The sequence below is a fragment of the Lithobates pipiens genome, unplaced genomic scaffold (genome assembly GCF_037356315.1).
Source record: "Lithobates pipiens isolate NorthernLeopardFrog02 unplaced genomic scaffold, aLitPip1_a1.2 Scaffold_27, whole genome shotgun sequence".
NCBI lineage: Eukaryota > Metazoa > Chordata > Amphibia > Anura > Ranidae > Lithobates > Lithobates pipiens.
In genome coordinates this window covers 22,131,721-22,158,445 of record NW_027507788.1, presented here as the reverse complement: position 1 = coordinate 22,158,445, position 26,725 = coordinate 22,131,721, and the positions used below count along the sequence as shown (strand labels likewise).

Genomic DNA, 26,725 nt, shown 5'->3' with positions numbered 1-26,725 from the left:
AAGTCAGAAGCTTTTTTATCTTCATGCATTAACCACTTAAGGACCGGGGCTATTTTTCAAACTTGTTGTTTACAGGTTAAAATCCTTTTTTTGGATAGAAAATGACTTAGAATCCCCCAAACATAATACATTTATTTTATAACACCCTAGAGAATAAAATGGAGGTCATTCCAATACTTTCTGTCATACCATATTTGCACAGCAGTCTTACAAGCGCACTTTTTTTTGTAAAAAAATACACCTTTTTTATATATCGTGAATGATAATGTTACGCCGAGTAAATTGATACCCAACATGTCACATTTCAAAATTGCGCCCGCTCGTGGAATGGCAACAAACTTTTACCCTTAAATCTCCATAGGCGGCATTTTAAAAAGTCCTACAGGTTTGTATGTTTTGAGTTACAGAGGAGGTCTAGGGCTAGAATTCTTGCTCTCTCTCTGTAGATCGCGGCGATACCTCACACGTGTGGTTTGAACACTGTTTTCATATGCGGGCGTTACTCACTTATGCGTTCACATCTGCACGTGAGCTCGGGGGGGACGGGGTGCGTTAAAAAAACATTTTTTTATTATTTATTTTTTCTTTTAACACTGTTCTTTTAAAAAAAAAAAGTAAAAACAATTGTGTCACTTTTATTCCTATTACAATGAATTTAAACATCCCTTGTAAGAGAAAACAAATCATGACAGGACCTCTTAAATATGAGATCTGTGGTCAAAAAGACCTCACATCTCATATTTCCACTAAAATGTAATAAAAAAAAAAAAAAAGTAGTTTAAGAGCTATGGGCAAAAGTGACGTTTTGATGCTTTGACGTCGCTTCCGCCCTGCAATGGTATGGAGACGGGTGGGGTCCATCTTCCCCTCATCAGCTCCATACCACAGAAGGGAGAGGACCTGATCACCCCCGCTGCTGCCGGAGGCTCTGGTAAGTGGCAGAGGGCACCGGATCACAACGGGAGGGGAGGTTCCTCTCCCGCTGCCGACAAAAGTGATCTTGTGGCGAATCCGCTGCAGAGACCACTTTTATTCTAAAGAGGACGGCCCGCCGTTGAAGAGGATACCAGGGCTATGGCAGCTAGCTGCTGCCATAACAACGATATTCCTCTTCAAAGTGCCCCCATATAATGACGATGGGCGGTCCGTAAGTGGTTAAGAAAAAAAAGCATTCTGTGTGTAGCAGCCTCGTCCAACCCCGCTAACACTTACCTGAGCCCCATCTTTATCCAGCGACATCCACGAGTGTCTTGGCCATTCAAGACTCTCCCTCCCGATTGCCTGAGACACAGCAGTGGCTCCATTGACCCCCCGCTGCTGTCATTCAAAGTCAGTTAGCCAATCAGGAGAGAGAGGGGGTGGGGCCGTTGCTCCGTGTCTGAATGGGCACAGGCATACCTCCCAACATTTTGAGATGGGAATGAGGGACGCCTATTTACAAACGTATGTAGGCATGGGACACGCCCCCTGACACACCCCCTTAAAGGAGAATTAACCAAAAAAAAGGTTAATTAAATCCACTAGGACTTTTTTTTACTACTCCTATTCCTTTATATTAGCTTTTAAATTTCATAATGGAGGGCTGGGGGGGGGGCAGTATTGTCAGATGTTTTTTCACCTTAATACATAGAATGCATTAAGGTGAAAAAACTTTTACCTTTACAACCCCTTTAATTGAATTCATCTGCCACCTACAATGTCATGTCTGTTGGTAATCTAGCCGTTGTATCTTGATTACTTTTCTTTATTTTATGTCCTTGTTCTGCAATTTATCTTCTCAATAAAAAGAACCTGATTGTTACAAAATTTTTATTTTTTTTGCAAATGCAGCAATTTAGAAATTGGATGAAAGGTTTAGCACCGGGAAACTATTTTGAAAGATAAAAAGTGCATTTTATATACAACTATATAGATCAGACCAAAAAGGGGGACAAATGAGGAGGAAAGAGGGACAGAGGGACATTGTTCCAAATCAGGGACAGTCCCTCCAAATCAGGGACAGTTGGGAGCTATGGGCACAGGGAGCTGTGACTCGGGTGTCCCTATAACAAGCTGCTTGCTGTGGGGGGGTACTGAACAGGAGGGGGGGGCCAGGTGAACAGAAGAGGGACATGAGAAGAGGAGGATCGGAGCTGCTCTGTGCAAATCCACTGCAACAGAATAGGTAGGTATAACGAGACTTTACAATCACTTTAACTTACTACTACAAGGGTGATATAAAGTGGCTTCTTTAGAAGACAAGTGAGCCAAGGACCACGGGGAAGGGCATTGGTGGGTATTAATAACCTATTAAATAGACTTTATTGGGTAGCCGTAAGAGTGTACAACGTCAGCTGGTAGTCCAACTTTAATGCCATCCAATGCAATTTTAAATGGGCACCTGCAGTTCAAATGGTTAAAAAAAAGAACACCAAGATAGTAGATGAAGTTCAATGGCTGGAGTAAGGCATCAGCCCCAAATGAAGATAAATTTCCCAAAGATGGATCCAGCCTTTTGAAGGTTGCTATACAGGGACTGTATATCAGTGGCTGACTCCTTCCACTGCTTCTTTGTGTCTATGGTAATATAAACTCATAATCCAAAATATTCAATGGCTTTCATTATAACCAAATTAGCAGGAAAATGCTTTAGTAATGTCCATTAGTTCACTGTGATTATAGGATGCATTTTCTTTCCTCTGAAGCCGAAGCTGAGTTTGGATTCTCGCCACATTGCTCTGTATTGCTGAATCCGTATTGCCGTCTTCAGGTCCTATCTCCTGAAATATAAATGGTGATTGCAGATCATAACAAGTTTCTCCATGTCACACACTTAGCTTTTTACACATTTATTTCTTTCATTCTAAATTATTATACCACTAAGGCTACGTTCAGACATGTAGCTGTTATTGCCCCACTTCTGAGAAGTGAATCACGACAGATCACTTTTCAGAGGTTTATGGCACGTAGCGAAGAGGCAATATGTCAACCCCAGCGTCCCCATTCATGGCCCTAGTCAGTTGTAGGGTGGTTCCATACATTGAAGGCAACAGGGGGGGATCATTTCTGCTTGGGCCACAAAGCATAGCGGTCTGGGCATGTATAAATTCCTATCCAGCTGCGCTTGTACATAGGGGGATGCAGGTGGTTTTACTCCCCCTAACTGCAAGTCTAACTAAGTCACTAAATTAAGGTGACCAGATTTTTAAAATGAAATCCGGGGACATATTTTATTTTTATTTTTTACTAGTAATGGCGGCAATCAGCAATTCTCTGCCCTTCGCCGCCGCCGCCCAACTCACAGCCTGTGAAGTCTTACTCTCCGGGCCCCGGCTACTACTGGGTTAGGAGCGGAGGAAGATCACTCCGCCAGGGAAGGCAAAGAGATAAGCAGGTAGGCAGCTGGCCGGGACTAGAGCCAAGGCAGAAGAACATGGACCCCGATACTGAAAAAAATATTCCCTCCGCTCCGACCAGCACAGGATCATCAGAAAGGGGTTTATGTTTTTGAAATTTCCCCCAGTCTCTGTTCAAATCCAATCCGGGGACAAAACCGGGGACAGACTTGGTCCGTGGACAGTGTCCTCAATCCGGGGACTGTCCCTGGAAACCGGGGATGTCTGGGCACCCTACCCTAAATTGCATGTAAACCAAACATTTCATATTCCTGATATGTGTCTGCTGTACCAGGAACTTGTATGAAAAAGTATCCTGTTCTCTTTGTATTTCTTCCTTTATGTGAAATCCCTGGTGTTCCTGGTAGTCCCCTCTGCTTTCCTATTAAAAACTGACCACACTAAGCAGGAGAACACACAGTGGTCAGCTCTCTAGCTATGCTGGGAACTCAGCCTTCTCTCCTCAGACTTCTCCTGACATACCCCTTCCTTTACAGCCTTTCACTGGAAAGCTCAGTGTGCTGCTGTTTCTCCTCCCCTAGCTCTTATGCAGCTGAAACCAGAGGGTATGTGGTCACTTATAAAAACATCATAAATACCCTTTTTTTTATATGTATATACAAATGTTTTGCCTTTCATGTATATTTTAACCCCTTGTCAACCAGCCGCCATAATTTTACAGGTATGGCAGGTCGGCACAATCCCGAGAGCCATCATAGCTATACCTCGGGTCACGGGATCGGGATAGGAAGTGCGCGCACACTCCCGCTGCACAGCGGGGGTGCCGATGCTCGTGGCCGATGGTTGCGACGACTGCCGGCCACGAGCGATTATGGGCACGAGAGGCAGAACAGGGAAGTGTGGGTGTAAACCCACAAATCCCTGTTCTGTTCTGTGAGGCGTAACAGATCGTGAGTTCCTATTAGCTAGGAACCATGATCTGTCACCTCTAGGTCAGTCCCCTCCCCCTTCAGTTAGAACCCCCTAGTGTTAATCCCTTCCCTGCCAGTGAAATTTTTACAGTAATCAGTGCATTTTTATAGCATTGATCACTGTATAAATGCTAATGGTCCCAAAAATGTGTCAAAAGTGTCCGATGTGTCCGCCATAATGTCGGAGTTCTGAGAAAAATCGCAGATCGCTGCCATTGCTAGTAAATAATAATAATAATAATGCTCTAAATCTATCCCCTATTTTGTAGGGTATAACTTTTGCGCAAACCAATCAATATACGCTTATTGTGATTTTTTTTACCAAAAATTTGTAGAAGAGTACATATCAGCCTAAACTGTAAAAAAATTAGCTTTTTAAAAAAAATAAATGGGGATATTTATTATAGCAAAAAGTACAAAATATTGTGTTTTTTTCTAAATTGTCACTATTTTTTCGTTTATAGCGCAAAAAATAAAAACTGCAAAGGTGATCAAATACCACCAAAAGAAAGCTCTATTTGTGGGGGAAAAAAGACATCAATTTTGTTTGGATATAACGATGCGTGACAGCGTAACCATCAGTTAAAACGACGGAGTGACGAATCGCAAAAAATGGCCCAGTCATTCAGCAGCCAAATCTTCCGGGGCTGAAGTGGTTAAACTGAATGGTTTGTTTTATTTTTTATTTTAAGATGAGGACTCACAGCCACTTTAAGGAAAATTATATATTTTTAAGAGGAACTGAACTCTGGAAGCTGGGCCCCAAAACAAAGCAGGCAGAGGACTATTAAACTTGAATTTTTGTAAGAGAGTCACTTTAAAGGCCAATTTATAATCTAGCAACCTAAAAGTGGTTGTAAGGGCACATGATTTTTTACTTTCATGCATTCTAACCTTCTGTGTGCAGCAACCCCCCTTAATACTTACCCGAGCCACCTCTTGATCTGGCGATGTCTAGGAAAGCCTTGCTTTCCAGGGACTTGCACTCCTGATTGGCTCACTGACTGCTGCTGCTGCCAATAGCCAATCAGGAGAGGGCATGACCACAGCTCCGTGTGTGAATGGACACACAGAGCAGGGGCTCGGGTGCCCCATAGCAAGCTGCTTGCTGTGGGGGCACTCGACAGGAGAGAGGAGCCTGAAGCGCCGGCGTGGGACCCGAGAAGAGGAGGATCCGGGGCCACTCTGCAAAACCACTGTACAAAGCAGGCAAGTATAACATGTTTATTATTTTAATGTAAAATAAATTAAAGCTTTACAATCACCTGAAAGAGGTTTTCATACTGGGGGAAGTCTGGGGGAAAATGCAAACGCTGGATATGGGCTTTAACCCTATTTCTAATGCTGCATACACACGATCGGACAATCCGCCGGACTGTGCAGCGGAGGTCCGCAGGACTTTACAAATGAACGGACTTGCCCACACATGGACTAAAGTCCATTCATTTTGAACGTGACTTCAGGTACGATGGGACTAGAGAAGGAAGTCAATGTCGCCGCTTCGATCCGCGAGATTGACACCTTGTGAGCCTCGTCGCCTGGTATGGGTTTTAAGGTTAACCCCTATGCCGAAAAACGGCGTGGGGGTCCCCCCAAAATCCACACCAGACCCTTATCTGAGTACGCAGCCCAGCTGGTCAGGAAAGGGGGGGGGATGAGCAAGCGCCCCCCCCCCCCGAAACGTACCAGACCGCATGCCCTCAACATGGGGGGGTGGGTGCTTTGGGGAAGGGGGGCGCCCTGCGGCCTCCCCACCCCAAAGAACCTTGTCCCCATGTTGACGAGGACAAGGGCCTCTTCCCAACAACCCTAGCCGTTGGTTGTCGGGGTCTGCGGGCAGGGGGCTTATCGGAATCCTGGAGACCCCTTTAATAAGGGAGCCCCCCAGATCCCGGCCCCCCCACCCTATGAGAATGAGCATGGGGTACATTGTACCCCTACCCATTCACCTGTGGGAAAAAGTGTCAATAAAAAAACACACTACACAGGTTTTTAAAGTAGTTTATTAGGCAGCTCCGGGGGTCTTCTTCCGACTTTTCTGGTTCTTCTTGCCGGGGCTCCTCCGCTATCTTCTGCTCTTTTGCCACTCTTTTGTTATCGGAGGAGCCCGGCTTTCTCGTTTGTCGTCTTCGTCGTTGTCTTCTTCTTCCTTCTTGTGTTCTTCGGATGTTGACACAACGTTCTCTCCCGCTGTAATGCCGTGGACACAGTGTGCGGCGACTTATATAGGCATAAGGGGCAGGGTCACCAAGTGATGTGACATGGTGACCCTGCCCCTTATGACGTCACAGTCCCGGGGGATGCTGGGAATGTGGGATGCTGGGACTGTGGCCACAGGTCGTCCCCTTTCCCCAAAGTGTCCACCCCCCCATGTTGAGGGCATGCGGCCTGGTATAGTTCAGGAGGGGGGGGGGGGCGCTCACTCGTCCCCATCCCTTTCTTGACAGGCCGGGCTGCGTGCTCGGATAAGGGTCTGGTATGGATGTTGGGGGGACCCCCACGCCATTTTTTGGCATAGGGATTACCCTTAAAACCCATACCGGGCTCTCGAGGTGTCAGTCTTGCAGATGGGAGCGTCAACATTGACTTCCTTTTCTAGTCCCGTTGTACCTGAAGTCATGTTCAAAATGAACTGACTTTAGTCCGTGTGTGGGCAAGTCTGTTCATTTGGAAAGTCCGGTGGACTAGCACACAGACGAGAGGATTGTCCTCTAGAAAGTCGAGTCCGGCGGACAATTTTGAGTCAAGTCTTCTTTCTAAGGCCGCCGGCCTTTTGGGAAGAGAAAGTCCGCTGGAGCCCACACACGATCGAATTGTTCGGCGGACTCTGGTCCACCGGACTAAGTCTGCAGGATAGTCCGATCGTGTGTACATTACTTTTTGCTTGCAGTACTTTTTACAAATAAAATAAGAAAAGATTCCCAAAGCACTATGGGTTATATATGCATATACAGTATCTCACAAAAGTGAGTACACCCCTCTACACTTAGGGGTGTACTCACTTTTGTTGCCAGCAGTTTAGACTTTAATGGCTGTGTGTTGAGTTATTTTGAGGGGACAGCAAATGTTATACAAGCTGTATACTCACTACTTTAGATTGTAGCTTCAGTGTTGTCACATGAAAAGATAGAATGAAATATTTACAAAAATGTGAGGGGTGTACTCACTTTTGTGAGATACTGTATGTCTAAAACAATTGTGGCCATACTTCTCTTGTGGGTCACAGGAGTCATTTTATTCTCCTGTGACCCAGTCAGCTGATAGCTAGTTGTTGCCTTTAGAGAAGACAGTGTTGCTCGTTATCATTTTATATATCAGTCAATATATGTTGGTTACTTACTATTTGTTGCTTTGACTTGAAAATAGTTTGTTAATAAGTGTAGAGTAGCGTCCTAATACGGGCTATTTATAAGAAGAGAGAAAATGTTTAGTGTATAGTGCAGAGTTCCTATTTAAGTCATTAATCAAAATACAGCGGAAATATGCAATGAGCAGATTTAAATCCTTCACAATCCCTCACAAACACAAATAAGAACTATAAAATGTAATTTTTTGACAACATTGGTATACATTAATATTTAAAATAAGTTGGTCATGGTTCATATAACCATTTATAAAAAGTTTTAATGGATTCATGTTAACCACTTAGCAACGGGCCCATTGCCGAATGACGGCTACAGGGTGGTTGCTTACTCTGGGAGGGCGTACAGTGAGGTCCTCCCAGAATCCCGCTCTCAGACGCCCCCTGCGGATCACGGTGAACAGCCACTGATTGCGGCCGCTTAACACATGATTGCTCCGTCAAATGACGGAGCGATCACATGCAAAGAAATCAGCGTGATTTTCGGTTCCTCCCTCCCCTCTCCGTCCAGTGTGAGCGGAGAGGGGAGAGATGGCGGCAGCAGCGCTGTGGGCTGCATGTGTAGTACCCACAGAGCTGCTCAGTGACAGATCCATCCATACATCCATCCATGCTCACCCATCCATACTCTGTATAACCATCCATACTCTGCATAACCATCCATACTCTGCATACCCATTTATACTCTGCATACCCATCCATACTCTGCATACCCATCCATACAATGCATACCCATCCATACTCTGCATACCCATCCATAACCACCCATACTCTGCATACCCATCCATACTCTGAATACCCATCCATACTCTGCATACCCATCCATACTCTGCATACCCATCCATACAATGCATACCCATCCATACAATGCATACCCATCCATACTCTGCATACCCATCCATACTCTGCATACCCATCCATACTCTGCATACCCATCCATACAATGCATACCCATCCATAACCATCCATACTCTGCATACCCATCCATACTCTGCATACCCATCCATCCATACTCTGTATACCCATCCATCCATACTCTGCATACCCATCTATCCATACTCTGCATACCCATCCATACTCAGCATACTCATCCATCCAAGGCTCAAGACCTGCCGGAATGCATGGGAACGGAGTTCCTGTACTTTTTCCACAACAAGAACTCAGTTCCCGTTAGCAGCCGTGTCCTGCGAGACTTTGAAGTATGAAAGCTGTGTGACAGGTGCTACACCAGCAGCCACCGACACAGCTCGCAATAGTAAGTGCCGCACACCTGACCATTCAGGCATTGCCAGTAGGGGGCCCCATGACAGCTTCCGCTTCGATCTACCTGACAATTACAGCTAGCTGACAGGTAGATCAGGTCCCTGCTGCTAAGAGATTGTATTTAGTCAGACCTCTCGTGAGGAGCTCCTCCCCGCCGGCCCCTCCTGATTTTGTCTCCTCACACCCCCCCCCCCCAGTCTCCTGCATACTTGCTCTGTGTGTCCCGCTGAATCCCCCCCTCCTCTATCTTCAGTGCCATATGATGAGAGAACCCAGAGGAGGAGCACAGCTATTCTGCTCACAGGACATGCCGGGAGAGAGGTGAGCTGAGGGAGGAACATCAGTTTGGGGTGGTAAGCTGAACACAATACCTGGCAAAGTTTAATGCCAGGAGGGAAGTTTATGTGGAAATATGTGAAGGGTTGGAATAGCAGCGAGTGTGTGTTGGAGCCCCTGCAGAGTTTGCAGCCCCCCAAGCTAACATACATCTCCTAAGCAGGAACACATCACTATCTCCCCAAGCATTCTGTCCAGATAATGTGCAGTTCATTTATCACCTTTCTGTTTAACCCTGTGTTATCCAAACTCTGTTCAATGAAAAGTGTAAACTCTCCACATAAACACTCTATATACAAAATAAAATTCCCCAATAAAGATCAGAACACGATGTTCACATTTGCATGGAAGCACAATTGAATGAATGCTGATTATTCTGAGAATTACCGTATTTATGTTTATTGAGTATTGTTTTTTTATGTACTAACAGTTAAGCTTCATACACACAATACGAAAATTGGATGAAAAATACCACTTTTGAAGCGTTCGTGCATGTGAGCGTATCATTTTTCTTTTTCTTTTGGTGGGCGAGTGAATCTTGGGTGGGAGTTCCCACACTTTTTTCCCCAGGACCCCTGCATCCATCCATGCTCACTCATCCATACTCAGCATACTCATCCATCCATCCTCATCCATACTCAGCATACTCATCCATCCATCCATCCATCCTAAGCAATACTCATCCATCCATGCTCAGCCATCCCATTCACCCCCATCCATAATTATCCATACCCATCCATACTCAGCCATACCCAGCCATACTTAGCCATACCCAGCCTTACGCAGCCATACCCAGCCGAACTTAGCCATACCCAGCCATACTCAATCGTACTCAGTCATACACCTCCATACTCAGCCATACCCAGCCGTACTCAGCCATATTCAGCCATACCCAGCCGGACCCAGCCATACCCAACCGTAATCAGCCATACTCAATCGTCATACCCAGCCATACTCAGCTGTACCCAGCCATCCCATCTATACCCAGCCATACTCAGCCATACCCATCCATACTCATTCATGCTTAGCCATCCCCATTCACGGTTTATCCATACCCATTCATGCTCATCCATGCCACATCCATGCCACTACAGTGCCTCACAAAATTGTAATAGGTAGTCAAATTAGATTTGAAACTTATGTCCCTAGAACACCTGATGGTGCTCCCTGCATGTTGGTCTTCTGTATGTGGCTATGCTGTGGAAAAGTCTCACACATTAGGTATTGCCGTACTTAGGAGGAGTAGGAGAATCTATTTTGGGGTGAAATTTTTGGTATGTACAAGTTATGTGTTAGAAATATTGTGTAAATTGACAACATTGTGTAAAAAAAAAAAAAAAATGCGTTTTCATTTTCTTTACACATTTTCCAAAAACTTGTACAAAAAAAAATCACATGTTCAAAAGACTCTATATGCCTCATAGATTATACATTGGGTTGTTTTCTTTCCAAAATGGGGTAATTTTTGGGGCGTTTCCATTGTCCTGGTTCTCCAGGGCCTTCAAAATTGTAAGAGGTAGTCAAGAAATTATATGTGTAATCTATGCTCCAAGAACGCCTGATTTTGCATTTTGGGCCTCTGTAAGTGGCCACGCTGTGGAAAAGTCTCACACATGTGGTATCGCCATACTCAGGAGGAGTAGTAGAATGTGTTTTGGGATGTAATTTGTGCTATACATATGCTGTGTGTGAGAAATTACCTGCTAATATAACAATTTTGTGAAAAAAAAAAGAAAAGAAAATCTTGATTTTGCAAAGAATTGTGGGAAAAAAATACAACTTCAAAAAACTCACCATGCCTCTTACTAAAAACATTGGAATGTCTACTTTCCAAAAATGGGTCATTTGGGGAGTATTTGTACTTTCCTGGCTTGTTAGGGTTTCAAGAAATTAGATAGGCCGTCAGTACTTCAGATGTGATCAATTTTCAGAGATTGGCATCATAGCTTGTAGACTCTATAACTTTCACAAAGACCAAATAATATACACTGATTTGGGTTATTTTTAACCAAAGATATGTTGTGGTATAAATTTTAGCCAAAATATATGAAGGAAAATTACTAATTTGCTAAATTTTATAACAGAAATGAAAAAAAATGCATTTTTTTACAGAATGTTCTGTTTTTCTTTTACAGCGCACAAAATAAAAAAAACCAGCGGTTATTAAATGCCACCAAAAGAAAGCTCTATTTGTGTGAAAAACAGGACAAACATTTCATAGGTGTTAGGTGTTATAGGCATGACTGGCATGACTGATTAATTGTCATTCAAAATGTGAGAGCATCGAAAGCTGAAAATTGGTCTGGTTATTAAGAGGGTTTAAGTGCCCAGTGGTCAAGTGGTTAAATGGTAAGAGTGCTTCAAACCTACATCATGTGACCACTGTGATTGGCTCATACAGTGGTCACATGTTCAGGAGCTACCAAAGACCAGAAATGTCCATGACAGCTCATCATCACTGCCGTGGATGGTACAGAAGCAGAAAAGGGTGGTTTCCCATGTACACATTTGTACACCAGCTGGGCTTATGGACTACCCAACCTTGTGTAACATATACATACACTATATTACCAAAAGTATTGGGACACCTGCCTTTACATGTACATGAACTTTAATGGTATCCCAGTCTTAGTTCATAGGGTTCAATCAATATCGAGTTGATACACCCTTTGTAGCTATAACAGCTTCAACTCTTTTGGGAAGGCTGTCCACAAGGTTTAGGAATGTGTCTATGGGAATGTTTGACCATTCTTCCAGAAGCGAATTTGTGAAGTCAGGCACTGATGTTGGATGAAAAAACCTGATTCGCAGTCTCCTCTCTAATTCATCCCAAAGGTGTTATACCAGGTTGAGGTTAAGACTCTGTGCAGGCCAGTCAAGTTCCTCCACCCCAAACTTGCTCATCCGTGTGTTTATGGACCTTGCTTTGTGCATTGGTCCAAATCATTTGGTGAAGGGGGGATTATGATGTGGGATTGCTTTTCAGGGGTTGGGCTTGGCCCCTTAGTTCCAGTGAAGAGAAATCTTAAGGCATCGGGATACCAAGACATTTTGGAAAATTTCATGCTCCCAACTTTGTGGGAACAGTTTGGGGATTGCCCCTTCCTGTTTCAACATGACTGCTCACCAGTGCACAGTGCCAGGTGTGCCAGAGGGGCTGAGACTGTTTTTGGGGTTGAGAGGCAAACCTAAAATTATAAATTTTTAATAGCATAATGGACATTTCTGAACGCCTGCATTCAGGACTGTTGGTGTGCTTTCAGAATGCACACCAAACCTACAGGATGTAATAGAAGTCCATGGCTTAGTGCAGTTCACCTGCAGGAAAGCCGCAGGTGCACTGCGATGCTTTTGCAGATCAGTGTGAAAGCAGCCTAACAGTTGTTACCCTTTTATATGTGTTAATATGCCCATTGCAAGTCTAGCACCCTCTAACCTTAGGTAGGTGTTAGAATAGGATTTTTATGGGTTTAAGATATCAGTTTAGGCAAATTTAGATGGGCCTGTGCTTTAGGTTAGGCCTGTTTGTTTGATTTGAGGTTGAGAGTGTTTAGTGTAGTAGTGGGTGTGATCACCTGTGCTCTGACTCAGAGGCGCCTCCCCTGCTTTCAGGAAGATTGTTCAGGAACAGAGGTTGGACCTGAGATTTGAGTGGCAGGCAGCTCATGTGAGGAGCTGCATTCGGTATTGCCAGGGGGCAGGCCTCCCATATAAGCTGGGGTCACATGCTGCTAAGGGGATTGTGACAGTGCAGGAAAAAAAAGGAGAATGGAGTTTTAGGTAGCTGCCACAGGGAGTCCCCATGTGTGGGGCACACCGAGCGCGGAGGAGGGCTGGAGTAGCTGCTAGGATTTATTCCCGGATAAAGATAATTACCATGGAGTTGGTGTCAAGCTGCTGTGACCGGGGAACACAAGACTTGTCCTTTGGAGAAGGTTAGTGAAGAAGAAGCAAAATTAGGACTGATGAGAGTAGAACAAAGTTCTGCGACCGGGGAACACAGAACTTGCCCTTTGGAGAAGATCAGTGTGAAAGAACCTAAAGGAGGATTGATTGACGAGAGTAGTGCAGAGTGCTGTGGCCGGGGAAGGCAGCGTTTGCAGTTATGGACTGGCTGGGAGCAGTAGTCCGCTTATTGCCGCGTGCTAGGCCATCAGGAAGAGGTACGGAGTATCTCTGGCCTGGTAAAGCACTCTGGTAATACAGTCCAAGAGACTGTGTAGTTACCAAATTCACTTAGCCACCGGGGAGAGGTATTGTAGGCCTCTGGCTTATTGATTTGTTGAAGCAACACCACTGAAGAGTAGGGATGAGCCGAACACCCCCCCCCCGGTTCGTTCCCATCAGAGCCTTCGAACGGAACCAAGATTCGTACGAACTTTAGAACCCCATTAAAGTCTATGTGACTTGAATGTTCAAAATCAAGCACTGATTTTAATGACGATTAAAGTGAAAAAAAAAGTGAAATATTCCTTTAAATATCATGCCTGGGGGGTATCTATAGTATCCCTGTGAAGTGGCATGCGTTTCCTGTGTTTAGAACAGTCCCTGCACAAAATGACATTTAATGGAAAAAAAGTCATTTAAAACTGCTTGCGGTTTTAATGTAATGTCTGGTTCTGGCAATATGGCCCATTACCAGCTGCGTGGGGTCCCCCAGGCCCTATATTCACAGAACAGCAGTATACAGGCGGTGCAAACAAGACAAGGACTGTGAAGGTTTGTTGTTTTAAGTAGAATTTGTTTGTAATTTTGAACTGGTACATTTTTAAAGTGTAGCTCCAGTCAAAAAATCAATTTTTAAGCTTTTTGGAAAACATAGGGAAGGGTTATCACCCCTGTATAATTTTTTTTGCCGTCCGTCTTTTTTCATCTCACTTCCTGTTGTCTCCTTCCATTTGCAAGTAGGAGACGTTTGTAAGTTGGATGCTTGAAAGTAGGGGCCTGCCCTTAATGGGCCTTTGTTGGTTGTGGTGGTGGTGGTGCTGGTGCCACAACACTGTAAGTCCTCACAGTTACTCTCAGTGGGTGCTGGAACGGGCCCTGCTGTGAAATATTATATCAAGAATTGTAATTGCATGCACCTGTTAAACAGGGGGTGAAAAATTGGGCCTTAGGCACTGGTGCCACAACACTGCAACCCCTCACAGATACTCTAGTTGCAGTGCAGAAATGAGCCCTGCTGCAAAGTATTGCATCAAAAAAAATTAATTACATGCCCCTGTTAAACAGGAGCTGAAAAATTGGGCCTTAGGCACTGGTGCTGGTGCCACGAGACTACAACCTCTCCCAGATACTCTAGTTGGAGTGCAGGAATGAGCCCTGCTGCAAAGTATTGCATCAAAAATTTTAATTACACGCCCCTGTTAAACAGGGGCTGAAAAATTGGGCCTTAGCCACTGGTGGCGGCACCCAGAACAAAAAATGTTCTTCCAAGCTATCAGCAGGATCATTGAGGAGGAAGAGGATAGTCAGTCAACATAACAGGACAGTCACTCAGCATCAGCATAGGCAGTCTTGAAGGGATGTGACAATTAAAAAAAAATTATTTGGTTACTGGTGGTGATCCAAGACTGATTCATCTTTATGAAGGTCAGTCGATCAACCGAGTTGGTGGACAGGCGCACCCTGTGATCATTTACAAAGCCTCCAGCAGCACTGAGTGTGCGCTCCGAAAGAACGCTGGATGCAGGACAGGCCAGTAGCTCAATTGCTTACCCTTACACTTAGTGCCCAGTAAGCCAGAGGATTTTCAATGGGAAATGTGTCCAAGTCCGACCTTGCCCCTAGGTATTCCTGCACCATGTAAATCAGACGCTGGCGATGGTTGCTGGAACCGATCATACCTTGGGGCTGCGGACTAAAAAATTGTCTGAACGCATCGATCAGACGCCCACCTTCTCCACCGCTCCTTCTGTGACTGACCGAAGCCTCAGCAGCACGTTGTCCAGGACCAGGAGTTTGTAACTTCCCAGTCTCTGGAAACGCATTGCACAGACCTTTCTGCAAGGCCTCCCGGAGATGTCTCATCCTCTGCTCCCTCTGTGACGGCAAGATCGCAGCCTTACCCTTGTACCGTGGATCAAGGAGAGTTGCCAGCCAGTAATGATCCCTCTCCTTGATCCGAAGAATATGAGGATCCTTCCACAGGCGTTGCAGGATCAGGGAGGCCATGCAGCGTAGGATAGCTGAGGCATTCGGTCCGGAGTCCTCTCGGTCACTAAGGACAACACGATCTGCAGCTACCTCCTCCCAGCCATGTATAATTCCACTGGTTTCTTGGGACTGTAAATCATCCCTAAAAGACTGCTGCTGATGCTGAGTGCCAGGCTCCACCTCCATGCTGACACACCCCTCCTCCTCTTCCTCCTCCTCCTCTTCCTGTGTGATGGGTGGGACAGCAGGAACACTGTCTGGATAAAGGGGGCCTTGAGAGGCAAGGAAGTCCTCCTCTTCCTGCCTCTGTTCTGCCTCAAGTGCCCTGTCAATTATTCCATGCAGCGTATGCTCCAACAGGTGGACAAGAGGTACAGTGTCACTGATGCATGCACTGTCACTGCTCACCATCCTCGTGGCCTCCTCAAATGGTGACAGGACAGTGCATGCATTCCTGATCATGCCCCACTGGCGTGGTGAACAAAAAAACAAGCTCCCCTGACCCTGTTCTGATGCCGTAGTCACACAGGTACTCATTGATGACCCTCTGCTGCATGTGAAACCGCTGCAGCATGGCCAGTGTTGAGTTCCACCTGGTGGGCATGTCACATATAAGGCGGTTCTTGGGCAGGTTCAACTCCTTTTGGAGCTCAGCCAGCCGAGCACAGGCATTATATGATTGGCGGAAATGCACACATACTTTCCTGGCCTGCCTCAGGACATCCTGTAAGCCCGGGTACCTGCCCAAGAACCGCTGCACCACCAGGTTAAGGATGTGAGCCACACAGGGCACATGGGTCAGTTGTCCCTGTTGGAGGGCGGAGAGGAGGTTGGTGTCATTGTCGCAAACCACCATTCCTGTCTTAAGCTGGCTTGGCGTCAACCACTTCTCACCCTGCCCCTGCAGAGCTGTCCATACGCATATAGAGACCAAAATTAGCTGCGCTACCTACCCCCGCTGAGGCTATTACTGTTTGTGCAAGAAAATGAAAATGAATCAGATAATTCCAATAGTATATATAATTAAGTGAAATCAGCTAAAACAATTCATATACATTCAAAATTAAGTGATAAATGCTCAAAAATTAAATATGATTAAATTAATATAGTGATTAATAACAGTTGATTATATTCAAAAAGTGAATAAATAATTATAAATGAATAAATAAATTCATTAATTATTGACTATAAGTAAACTAATTTAAATTAATCATAATCAATAAATAATTATAAATAAATACAGTGATTATTAATTATAATTAAATAAGATAAAAAAACAGTGACAAATTAATAAAAAATTATATCCATAAAGAAGGTGAACCAGTGAACCACAACCAATGAGGAAAAAGTCCAAAAAAAAGTCTTTATAATGGAAGAGATATCTCTTTAACCACTTAAGGACCGCCGCATGGCAATGTACGTCGGCAGAATGGCACCGACAGGCACAAGCACGTACATGTACGTGCTTGCCTTCCAGCGGGTGGGGGGTCCAATCGGACCCCCTCCCGCTGGCTGCGGCGGTCCGTTTCGCTTCAGGAGCAAACCGGGATGAGGGGATGGCCGTTGGTTTCTGGCCATCCCCTCTCGATCGCTCCTGGCGAATGAGAAGCTTCCCCCGTCTGTGTAGTGTAAACACAGGCAGGGAGGAAGTAATGTCATTCTCCTCGGTGCGGTCTTTTTGACCGGAATGCGAGGAGAACACATAGTAAGTGTGCACCAACACTACACTGACATGTAGGTACACATAGGCACACAAATCCCCCCCGATCCCCCCCGCCCCCCCTCCCAGTCACAGTGTCACTTATTGCAGTGATCATTTATTTACTGATTACTGCATTTAGTGTCAGTTGTGACAGTAAAAACTGTCAGGGCAGTTAGTGTTAGGTCCAGGGTAGCCCCCTACCCCCCATAAAGATTTTACCCCCTGATTGCCCCTAGAGTTAACCCTTTCCCCCCCTTTTGCCAGTGTCACTAAGCGATCGTTTTTATGATCGCTGCATTAGTGTCACTGGTGCCGCTAGGTAGCTAGTTATTTTTTTAGGTTCACCGCCAGGTTTTTATAGCGCTAGGTACTCCGATATACTACCCAATAATGGTTTTAACCCCCTGATTGCCCCTAGTTAACCCTTTCACCAGCAATCACTGTATAAGTGCCACTGGTGACGCTGGTTAGCCAGGTAGTTATTTAGGTTCCCCGTCAGGTTTTTATATAGCGGCAGGGACCCCCATATACTACTTAATAAAGATTTAAACCCCCTGATTGCCCCTAGTTAACCCTTTCACCAGTGATCACCGTATAAGTGTTACGGGTGACTCTGGTTAGTTAGTTTGCTTTTTATAGCATCAGGGCACCCCCCATTTATTACCCAATAAAGGTTTAACCCCCTGATCACCGGGCAGGTGATATCAATTAGGTTTTAGGGTGAGGGTCTGCGTCGCCCCAGGCAGCGCTAGGTTAGTGCCAGTACCGCTAACACCCACACGCAAAGCATACACCTCCCGTAGTGGTATAGTATCTGAACAGATCAATATCTGATCTGATCAGATCTATACTAGCGTCCCCAGCAGTTTAGGGTTCCAAAAAAACGCATTGTTAGCGGGATCAGCCCAGATACCTGCTGGCACCTGCGTTTTCCCCTCTGCCCAGCCCACCCAAGTGCAGTATCAATCGATCACTGTCACTTACAAAACACTAAACACATAACTGCAGCGTTCGCAGAGTCAGGCCTAATCCCTGCGATCGCTAACAGTTTTTTTTGGTAGCGTTTTATATTTAAATCCTGAAGGCAGTGCTTGGTTTTCGGGGTCCCGTACATGGCTAGGCTCCCAAAAAGTCCCCCACGTGTGGTATCCCCATACTCAGGAGAAGCAGTAGAATTTATTTTGGGGTGTAATTTCACTTATGTCCATAGCATGTGTGAGCAATATATCATTTAGTGACAACTTTGTGCAAAAAAAATAAAAATTGTAATATTCCTGCAACTTCTGGCAAAAAAATAAAATATATAATGGGCTCAACATGCCCCTCAGTATATTCAATGGGGTGTCTACTTTCCAAAATGGGGTCATTTGGGGGCGGGGGTTTGTGTTATTTTGGCATTTTATGGCCTTCGAAACTGTGATAGGTAGTGAGGAGTGAAATCAAAAATTTGCACCCTTAGAAATCCTGAAGGCAGTGATTGGTTTTCGGGGTGCCGTACGCAGCTAGATTCCCAAAAAGTCCCATATATGTGGTATCCTCGTACTCAGGAGTAGCAGCAGAATATATTTTGGGGTGCAATTCCACATATAACTATGGCATGTGTGAGCAATATATCATTTAGTGACAACTTTTTGTAAACTTTTTTTTTTTTTTTTTGTGTCATTATTCAATCACTTGGGACAAAAAAAAAAATTCAATGGGCTCAACATGCCCCTCAGCAATTTCCTTGGGGTGTCTACTTTCCAAAATTGGGTCATTTGGGGGGGGGGGGGTTGTGCTGCCCTGCCATTTTAGCACCTCAAGAAATGAGATAGGCAGTCGTAAATTAAAAGCTGTGTAAATTCCAGAAAATGTACTCTAGTTTGTAGACGCTATAACTTTTGCGCAAACCAATAAATATACGCTTATTGACATTTTTTTTACCAAAGACATGTGGCTGAATAAATTTTGGCCTAAATGTATGACTAAAATTTAGTTTATTTGATTTTTCTTATTTTCAGTCTTTTTCCTTTTATATCGTAAAAAATAAATATCGCAGAGGCAATCAAATACCATCAAAAGAAAGCTCTATTTGTGGGAAGGAAAGGACGCAAATTTCGTTTGGGTACAACATTGCATTACCGCGCAATTACCAGTTAAAGCAGTGCAGTGCGAAATTGTAAAAAGATCTCTGGTCCTTAAGCTGACAATTGGTCCGGGGCTGAAGTGGTTGAGAGGGTGCCAGTCAGCCGTGCGATCCACCTTCACCAAGCCAGAAACCCGTGAGTCAACATTGGGAATGCACGCTTACCAGAAAGTGGTATGTAAACGCTCATTGAATTTGTCACCCGAACTGCACCAATCCCGACTCCAATTACGGAAACACTTTCGAATGGACCATGGAGATTTCCACATAAGTAGGCAATGGTTTAGATGGTAACTCGGAAAACACAAAGAAAGCCTCCCATAGCGTAAACCAGGCAGGATATTTTTATTTAAATAAACAAAATATAATCACAAACATAGCAGTAAAAAAGCATGAAATGCCGGTCGGCATGCGAAAGCCCGTTCAGAAGGTCAACGTAATTGCATCAGCACATCTGGACCACCCGACGCATGTTTCGTCATAAAGTGACTTCGTCTGGGGTATGAGCTGTCCAAATATCTTCCCCAGTGTGGCTCCTGTCCCCCAAACACACCAGCGCAAGCACAGCATGGCATCTTTTTGCCTGCGTACTTGCGTAGCCCCTTGAACGCCTTCGGAGCACCGCTGGTTCCGAGGACAAAGCACAGGAAGAGACCATGGAGGAAGAAGAAGAGGAGGGGGTGGAGGAGAGAGGTGTGTCACAACCAGTAGTAGAATTTTGGAGGCGTGGTGGCGGAACAACCTCAAACACTTCTGCACCTTGTCCTGCATCCTTTCCAGCTGCCAGAAAAGCGACCCAATGTGTCGTGAAAGATAGGTAACGTCCCTGTCCATGCCTGCTGGACCATAAGTCAGCCCCTTACCGCTGACCGCCCTGTCCAGCGAGGCATGGACATTGCCTTCCACATGCCGGTAGAGAGCCGGAATTGCCTTCCGTGAGAAAAAGTGGTGTTTGGGAACCTGCCACTGAGGAACCGCACATTGCATAAACTCACGGAAGGGGACCGAGTCTGCCAACTGAAAAGGCAGCAGTTGAAGTGCTAGGAATTTAGCCAAGCTAGCATTCAACCACTGGGCATGAGGATGGCTGGGAGTGAACTTCTATTGATGGTCCAGCAGCTGGGGCAGGGAAATTTGCCTGGTACAATCGGACATTGGCGTACTGCTAGCAGAGTTCCCGGAAGCACTTGGCTGTGACACACCTAATTCTACACCTTCATTCCTCTCAGAGCAGGTTTCAGAGAGGACTGAAGGTCTAGTGGGGTTGGAGATGCCAGCTGATGAGGAGCAAGGAGAGGTCCTCTTTGTTCTTTGGTGTGAGTCTTTAAGGTATGCTTGCCAACGAGCTGCATGGCAGGTCAACATATGTCTGGTCAAGCATGTGGTGCCCAAGCGGCTGATGTTTTGGCCACGCGAGACACGCTTGAGACATCTGTTGCAAATAGCAGCGATGCGATCTGATGCACTCATCTCGAAAAAGGCCCACACCAAAGAACTTTTGGAATAACACGCAGAGGCAGCTCCCTGCACAGACGGAGCTCTGCGGTGTGATTCAGTCGGTGTGTTGCCCTTAAGCTGGCCTGCCTCGTGGGAGATGTGCCTCCTCCTCCTCTCTCCTATCAGGCACCCATGTGGAGTCAGTGACCTCATCATCCCCTCCCTCTTCATCACTGGAGCAAACCTGGCAGTATGCTGCAGCTGGTGAAACATGACTGCAAGATTGTTGTCCTTCTTGAGCATCCCCTCTCTCTGTGCTCAAGCTACTGCCTTCCTCTAGCTGGGTATCATCATCAGAGCCTTCAAAATGCTGGGCATCCTCCTGGAGCATGTACCCAACACTGTGCTCAAACAGTTCGGGGGACTCCTCAGGAGGACATGGTGGGTCTAGGGAAGGAGTGACTGATGACATGTTTTCAGCTTCTTTGCCAGTACCCTGAGCCTGGGTGAGAGAGGATGAAGAGGATGAGGAGGGCTTGGTCATCCACTCTACCAAGTCTTCGGCATGATGCAGCTCAACACATCCAGCTGCCGAAAATAAGGACAAGCGTGTCCTCCCATGGCCATGTGCTGATGACAATGCACCACGTCCATGACCAGCACTGTTGTCTCTAGACACAGAGCCTGCTTGCCCTCTTTTATTGGCTCGTGACTGTCTGCCTCTTCTTGTTGGCCTTCCAGACATACTAATGGCCTGCAGGGAGATGGGAAAACCAGCAATTGGGGTAGCTTTAGGTGCACACTGGGCAGGTGACACAGTACACCGACTGTAATTACTGCAGCTGCCTGCCTGTGGTATAGGAGGGGGGGCGCTCTCTCATCCCCCCTCTTTTCCTGCGGCCTGCCAGGTTGCGTGCTTGGATAAAGGGTCTGGTATGGATTTTTAGGGGGAACTCCACGCCATTTAAAAAAAATAAATTGGCATTGCATTCCCCTTAAAATCCATACCAGACCTGTAGGGCCTGGTAATTGAATTTGGGGGAACCCCACTTTTTTTTTTTTATCAATGACTTTCAATGGCTGTTCTCTGTATTACGGGGAGCCGCCAATTCATTATAGCCGCGAGTGATTTTAAATTACCTTTTGTCCTACTGAAATGACACTTTGTGCAGGGACAGTTCTAAATACGGGAAACATGTGCCCCTTTACAGGCATACTATAGACACCCCCCAGGTATGAAATTTAAAGGAATATTACACTTTTATTGTTTCACTTTAAGCATTATTAAAATCACTGCTCCCAAAAAACTTTCACTTTTAAAACTTTTTTTTGCATTGATACATGTCCCCTGGGGCAGGACCCAGGTCCCCAAACACTTTTTAGGACAGTAACTCCTACCAAGAGACAATTCACACATTACTCACACCTCCAACGTTCATTTTTAAGAATAGACCATATATTTATATCCACGGTATGGTGCCAGAAATTTTAACTTCAAAACTAGTTCCCATCCCTTGGTCGGACCATTGGACCAGTGCAATATACAGTACTATGTCTTCTATAGTTCTAAGAGCAAAGGATTCAACATGGCTATTAAGAGATTTTTTACTCAAAAACCCAGTACATAAAAATAATATTGAACTCGCACTTAAGGACTACCTATTACATAATTCTACACCTGACGTTTCTCAAACCACTATATGGGAAGCACACAAACCTGTTATCCATGGCATATGTTTACAACAAGCCAATATATTCAACAGAGAACGAAAAGCCCTTTGCCGCACTTTAGAAACAAATTTTAAGTCATGCCATATGGCGTTTTAATGTAACCCCTCTTCTTTTTCCAAAGCAGAATTAGATAAAGCCAAATTGGAATTTGATTTATTCCTTACCGAATGTGCAGGCAAAACCATTAAAAGATCACAACGTAACTTTTATATGAACGCAAACAAACCAAACACACTTTTAGCCAAGGTTCTAAAATCCTGCCATAATCCAACTAAACCTATCCGTCTTAAAACTTCCAGAGATATATACACAATCCACTGAAAATCTTAAATAAATTTAAATCACAATTAAAAAACTTATACTCATCCGATAATGAGTTAGACCCATCCAAAGCAAATGATTTTTTTCCCTCACATATCCCTCCCTATATTATCTAAAACACAATTGGAAATGATGGAGGAATCTGTGTCTATTGAGGAGGTATTTGAAGTTATTAAGAATCTGAAATTAAACAAAAGGCCTGGTCCAGATGGATTTTGCTCTTTATTACAAAACATATGCAGATATTCTATCACCGGTTTTGATGAATACTTTCAATTCCCTCTTGGAGGGTCATTCCTTCAGGAGGGAATCTGACTGCAATTATTTGCATGATACCCAAACCACATTTGGATGAATCAATTTGGTCAAACTATCGCCCTATTTCTTTATTAAATTTGGACGTAAAAATTCTGGCCAAAATTTTAGCCAATAGATTAAATAAGATTATTGGTAACCTTATACACCGTGACCAAGTAGGTTTCATCCCTATTCGACAAGCTGGCGATAATATAAGACGTGCAGCACTTTTGTCACATGCCGCTAAAATATTTTGTATCCCAACCTGTTTTCTTTCTTTAGACATTAAGAAAGCATTCGACACTGTATCATGGTCTTACATGCAATTCACCCTTAATAAATGGGGCTATGGTCCACATTTTTTGCAATGGATTTCCGCATTATATCATGACCCCAAAGCCTACATTAAATATGCAGGGTACAAATCGGATGAATTTAATATACAGAGAGGGACACGTCAAGGATGTCCACTCTCTCCATTATTATATGCTCTACTCATTGAACCCCTAGCAGAAAGAATAAGGATGGAACCTACAATCACGGGTATAGATTTAGGTGGATGTCATCATAAAATATGCTTATTTGAGGATGACATTCTGCTATTTTTGTCCTCACCACAAATTTCTGCCCCAAACCTTATGGTTGTATTACATGAATTTTCACTTATCTCAGGCCATAAAGTTAATGTCCAAAAATCACTGGCACTAAATATCTCACTTAACGAAAAAGTTAAACAAACTCTACAAGATTCTCTACCCTTTAAATGGGCAGATCGCTGTCTTCCATATTTAGGTATTCAACTCACTCATAATACTTCAGATTTATTTGTAGCTAATTTTCCGGCTTTATTGAAACACGTTACCAGTTTATAATCTAACTGGTCATCCCTACTGATCTCGTGGTTTGGAAAAATTAACATTATAAAAATGACCATACTTCCCAAATTTTTATATTTATTTAGAACGCTTCCAATTCATATTCCTGCTTATTTTCTCAGCTTGATCCAGCAAAGGGCAATACAATTCACTTGGGATAAAATAAAACCCCGGCTACATAAGAAAACCTTAGTTCTCCCTAAATCTATGGTTGGTCTGGGATTCCCAGATTTTACAATGTACTATAAAGCGGCTCAGTTAGCACAATTAACAAAATATCACTCGACTACAGAGATTCCTATGTGGGTCTCCATCGAGGCTATAGACTGTGACCCTTTTACTATAAATAATTTACTATCGTTACAACCTGCAGATCGCAAAGCTTTAAAGAACCCAATTTCTAGACATTCCTTATCATTGCGGGATAGACATAAAATCTCACATGGCTTACAATCTCCACATAAACCGCTTCTTTCTTTCCATAAAAATCCAACCTTCTATCATAATTCTGGAAATATCCCAAGACTTTTAAAGCCTGGTCTAAAGCCGCATGTCTGGCCAACTTAGTCAGTCGAAACACATTTCAGCGGACAGTCCGCTCGTGTGTGGGCTTCAGCTGACTTTTTCAGCGTGCAGTCTGGCGGACTAAGTATTTCGGATTTTTCGAAATACTGTCCGTCATACTTTGGTTTCAGCGGACAAGCCGCTCGTCAGTAGGCTAGTTGGACGGACTAAGAATGGCGCATGCTCAGAAAGGATTTACACGGCGAAAGGTTGCATTGCTGTGTATTGGACTTCCTATTTCTAGTCCCGTCGTACGTGCTGTACACGTCATCACGCAAGCTTTCGACGGACTGTTTGTGCATCCGTGTGTGGTCAAGTCCGTTCATTCGAAAGTAGGACGGACTGTCCGTCGGATTGTCTGACGGACTAAGTTGGCCAGACAGTCCGCCCGTGTGTACGCGGCTTAAGACTGGCATTACTTGCCTATATGATATAACTTCATCATCCTCGATACGACCCTTCCCAGAATTATGTGAAACCTCGGGGCTACCCCAATCTGAACTTTTCAGATATCTACAAATTAAATTTTTTTAATTTTTTTATACTGCTTTCCTCAATTCTAGTGATAATCTACATACTATTTCCCAATTTGAAAGAATTTGCCTCAAAGAATCTCACGTTAAGGGTTGTATCTCTATAATCTATTCCCAATTGATAACTAAATCTAACACAATGTTACCTACATATATATCCAATTGGGAAAAAGATCTTGAGTGTACGATTGATCCCAAGACTTGGTCTCATATCTGGTCTAACACTAAACCTTCTTCTACAAACATTTTGGCGGTTGAGACATCATATAAAGTGCTTACAATATGGTATTTGGGTCCTGTCAGAATAGCCAAATTTACAATAGATGATTCAGGCCTCTGTTTTCACGGCTGTCTGGAACAGGGTACATATATGCACATTTGGTGGCATTGTCCTATTGTGCACACATTCTGGAAGAAGGTCTTCCTGATTATCTCAAAACTATTCGACTGTTCTGTTTTACCGGACCCAATGTCAGCTCTCCTTAATCTAAAACCAGTTTCTCTCACACAGAATCAATTCAAGCTATTCTTCACGTTTCTGATAGCCGCAAAACAGACAATAGCCAATGCATGGAAAACATCAGTTGTGAATATTGCAGAAACCAAAATTAGAATGAACCAATCTTTCATACATGCCAAAATGGAGTTAAGTAGTCATCTCTTCCCCTCCTTTTTGGCCTTATTTCTTTTTACCATTTTCTTCTTCCTTGCTTCTTCAAAGACTACTATTATTTTTATTTTTATTTTCCAAATACAACCTTTTCTTATATTGCAGTATTTGTTATTCATATATAATTGAACCTGCGGCCAAGATTCAGCTTTGTTCAAATATGTAAAATAGATATATTCTTGCCTTCTCCAGTTTATTGAGATCCTCAAATCTTCAGCTATAAACAACTCTTATGCTCCAGTTTACTTTAGCTTATACAAACTTCTCACCTCAATTCAGAGTGTTTATCATTCTTTGTTTTTATTATCACTTGGATAACTGCAGTTTATTATAAATTGAATCCATTTCCATGGGTTTGAAATGATTGAGTAAAGTTCTCTTGTTTTTGTGTGTTTATTTTTATTTATTCATATATTTATTTATTTATGTATTTATTTTATATACAACTTCTGTACTTCAATGTTATATTTTAATATTTTTTGTCAAATATTCTGTATTTGTTGTTATTTATTATTTCCAAAACAAATAAATCTTTTGAACGAGAAAAAGGGATATAGTTAATTTTTTTTTGTTCAGCAATTACACACAATTTTCAGCTTATGACTGTTGCAAATTGAATGTTAATAAATAGAAACGACTATCATTCTGATCCCAGCATTTTGCATTCTTGTCACAATCATTTTTGTCTACTACTGTCTATTGATATGTAAAACACTTTGTGAAATCATAAATTAGTGATCAAAAATAACATCTATTTAACATCATTAATTTGACAACCAGAAATATTTTTAAGAATACCATACCTGACTCAAGCTGGGCTCCTCCATATGTTGATAGGTCCAGGTTGGTCATCGGAAGCCTCAGCTGGGGGGGAAGGAAGCCTTAAGGAAGACCGGAGAGTGCTGGCCTGGGTTCACTCTGGTCTGACAGAAAATGTAGTCTGTCATAGTACCACAGCCTGGGTACAAAAATGTCACCTACTGCAGCTCCTGGTCTCAGAGAATCCTGGACCTTCTTGAGCTCCCTAACATAAGTACTCCTCATGGCA

At 43.9% G+C, this 26,725-nt stretch overlaps 1 protein-coding gene across 2 annotated transcripts in view; it reads right to left on the bottom strand.

The window, feature by feature from the left end:
• Positions 1 to 605: 605 nt before the first annotated feature.
• The window catches only part of LOC143933647 (pregnancy-specific beta-1-glycoprotein 7-like), a 93,111-nt gene continuing 66,991 nt past the window's right edge, over positions 606 to 26,725 (bottom strand). For both annotated transcript variants that reach the window (XM_077456599.1, XM_077456600.1), the window contains 2 exons: positions 7,647 to 7,708; positions 606 to 2,759 (listed from right to left, as the gene is read on the bottom strand). In XM_077456599.1, the coding sequence (XP_077312725.1) occupies positions 7,699 to 7,708 (10 nt within the window). In that variant the 3' untranslated portion in view covers positions 606 to 2,759; positions 7,647 to 7,698. The remainder of the gene's footprint in view (positions 2,760 to 7,646; positions 7,709 to 26,725) is intronic.